We start from the raw sequence: 3,371 nt of genomic DNA, 5'->3' as shown, positions 1-3,371 counted from the left end.
CATTTGTGTAAAATTTTATTCACACTTTACAAGCAAATATTGAGATTTAAATCCTCAAAAGCATTTCCAGATCACATTTCTTTCTTCACAAAAACAATATAATAAATTAAACACAGTACGATCACATCGACAACAAACAGTCAGACAACAAACAAGAAGTCAAACAACAAAATTCAACTTTAGGTAAACTGTAAACAAATAAACATGCATCACGGTTTGCAAAACAAGAGGTCAAATGAGAGTGTAGAATTCTCCTCATTAGGTATTACCAGGATTTATAAATTGAATCAATAAAATAAAACAGTGTCTCACAATAAGTATGCATATTGATTGTCAATATAGAAAATAAGAGTCACAAACACTTGATCACAATAATTATGCACACAGATATCGAAGTGTAAAGCTCAATTGATAACTCTCTCTCTCTCTCTCTCTCTCTCTCTCTCTCTCTCTCTCTCTCTCTCTCTCTCTCTCTCTCTCTCTCTCTCTCTCTCTCTCTCTCTCTCTCTCTCTCTTTCTCTGTCTCTCATACCACTACACAACCACGCATTATCAAATACATTCAAGGTCAATCCTATTGCAAAACCTCACAACGCATTTTAGTCCTGCTCCCAAAAGGAACTAACATAATAAACAACGAATATGGATTATTCAGCAAACACCGTGGAATTGTGGTGATCCTTATGTCGTCATGGATGGTTGATCCCTCACAAATGCCCCACTTCCCGCCCATCACACACTCTACCCATCCTCTTTTCGAAAAGTCCAGCGAAAGTTGTCTAACTTGAAAGAGGATCCGGGTACGTGTGACACAGTAACCTCCCTTGAATGAGGATAAACCGACCATTCAGGATGCTTGGTTGTAAAGAAAAAAAAAAGACCAACCAGAATGGGTATTTTTAACTTCCGGGATAAGAGTTGACATCATTGCACGTTTGGGTAAAATCTACCTGGGCCCGGATTTCGTCATTTTGACATTGACGTGGACGGCTTGTTCATGGTGATTGACGGATCATAGATGTCGTGTCTTGAAATTTACTCCAGCATTCTGCATAATTCGTAAGCCTCTGCAAATAGAAGAACAAGCCCACAGGTTAACAAGCCGTCAAACATTAGAAAGCACAGGGGTAAGGGCGCAATACTTAGTTAGTTTTACTACACACCCGCTCAGCTATGATCGACTAACATTCTGACTGACTGACTGAGTCACTGACCCACTGACTGACTGAGTTACTGACTTACTGACTGGCTGACTTGCTCACTCACGTATTCACTCATTCGCTCGCTCGCTCGCTCACTCACTCACTCACTCACTCACTCACTCACTCACTCACTCACACACTCGCTCACTTACTTACACACTCACTCATTCACTCACTCACTTACTTATTCACTCACACACTCGCTCACTCGTTTACTAATTCGCTCACACACACACACTCACACACACTCGCTCTCTCACTACTCACTCACTCACTCATTCACGTGTTTTCTCACACACTCGCTCACTCACGCACTCATTTACTCACTCATTCACTCACTTATTCGCTCATACACACTCGCTCACTTATCACTCACTTATTCACTCACTCACTCACTCACTCACTCACTCACTCAATAACTCATTGCTTATGCCACAACCCTCGTAAAATAAAATTTGATTTGATTTGACTCACTCACTTGCTCACACACTGGCTCACTCACTCACTCAATCACTTACTCACTCATTCACTCACTCACCATCACTCAAGCATTCAATAACTCAAAGAATCAATCATTCTATTATGCGGAGATCAAGGTGATATACATAATAAGACAACGGAGAGTTCCCTACATTACGGTTGGCCTGTCATGATAGCTATACTTTGGTCAAGGTAATAAACTGACACAATGGACAACAGAAAGTGTCCGTACATTACAGGTGACCTGTCATGACAGGTATACTTTGGTCAAGGTAATAAACTGACACAATGGACAACAGAAAGGGTCCGTACATTACGGTTGGCCTGTCATGAAAGCTATACTTTGGTCAAGATGTTGGACACAAAAGGACAACAGAGAGTGTCGTTTCACATGTGAGGTGTCGTCTTTTCGGGAAGGCCGCACACCGCAGGTATCTCAGCATAAGAAAGCTGGGCGTTATAGACAGGATCATTATTTAAGAGTAACTTACCAATTAATTGCTCGTACAAGTCAAGCTCCTGAGCGTCGATTCTGCCATCTTTGTTTCCTGAAAGAGACAATAGCGAATCATTAGTTTAGGGAGACATCACATCACAGACTGCATTGCATTGTTGTACGCTATATAACACAAAGCAAAAGACAACAAACAAACTTTTTTGAAAGGAAGTTAACAGAACGTTTAATTGGCAAACAAAATTAACTGCGGTTAGCAGCAGAACTGTTTTCTTCAGATGTTATTCAATAAAAGGGGAGGTGGTAAAAAGATGCCGACAAATCGGCCATAAAACTCAGTTGTAATTTAATCCATGTTGTGAGAAACATGTATTCACTGAAATGCTACTTTTCCGTCTAACAAGCAAAAAAGCACGCACAGAAACAAAGAAAGCATAAGGAGTAACGGGTATCACTTCCTCGAGCTTCAAAATGCGACAGCTCTGGTGAGAATGCCGAGGAAGGGGGAAGGTAAGGCTAATAAAACTGTAATTAAAGGGCAACACGAGTGTATACAATCCCACACCCGGATCAAGGACAAATTGTCGAAATGCTAGGGGATTTCCCAGGTAATTACAACACTGAAAACGTTATAATTATGTCCGACGTTAATGTAAAACTTCATATTCCGAAATAACTGCTTGATGTATAGAATAGAGTAGACTGCATAGCCAGTTTTCATTTCTTTAAGTCTATTCATACCCGAATCGTAATCATATGGGCAGGGATGGGTAGTTAAAAACTGCAAACAGAACTGGGTTTCTTTGTGTGTTTTTTCCATGAACCTGCCGCGTGGCAGATTAATCCTTATTTGAATTTTGTTCCTTTTTTTTCTCTCAATGTCCTTTGAAAAATTGGTAGGCGACAAACTATCTGTTTCAGTTTTAGTGACGCTTATTACACAGAATTGGTTATGGTCACCTCACAATCTGGTGAAACGGATGCATTTGCTGATATTTAGTTTCATGACAGGCACAGCCTTATAACGACCTGAACTAGCGTAGAAATTAGGATTTTCCCCAACAAATCAAGAATTGATAAACAATTAAACGATTTAAAGAAAGAAAGAAAGAAAGAAAGAAAGAAAGAAAGAAAAATAAAGAAAAAAAGAAGAAACAAACAAACAAACACAGAAAACATAAAGAAAGAAAGAAAAAAAGACAGACAGACAGACAGACAGACACACAGACATACAA

General features: G+C 39.6%; 1 protein-coding gene across 1 annotated transcript in view; it reads right to left on the bottom strand.

Annotated features, from left to right (window-relative positions):
- LOC138971659 (serine-rich adhesin for platelets-like) overlaps positions 1–3,371 on the bottom strand; it is an 8,325-nt gene continuing 4,954 nt past the window's right edge. The window contains exons 5-6 of the mRNA XM_070344429.1: positions 2,174–2,230; positions 1–1,067 (exon numbers count right to left, since the gene is read on the bottom strand). Of these exons, the coding sequence (XP_070200530.1) occupies positions 1,036–1,067; positions 2,174–2,230 (89 nt within the window). The 3' untranslated portion in view covers positions 1–1,035. The remainder of the gene's footprint in view (positions 1,068–2,173; positions 2,231–3,371) is intronic.

This window comes from Littorina saxatilis, linkage group LG7, assembly GCF_037325665.1.
Source record: "Littorina saxatilis isolate snail1 linkage group LG7, US_GU_Lsax_2.0, whole genome shotgun sequence".
Lineage (NCBI taxonomy): Eukaryota > Metazoa > Mollusca > Gastropoda > Littorinimorpha > Littorinidae > Littorina > Littorina saxatilis.
Note: the sequence above shows the minus strand (reverse complement) of the source record. Positions and strands in the feature narration are given on the sequence as shown.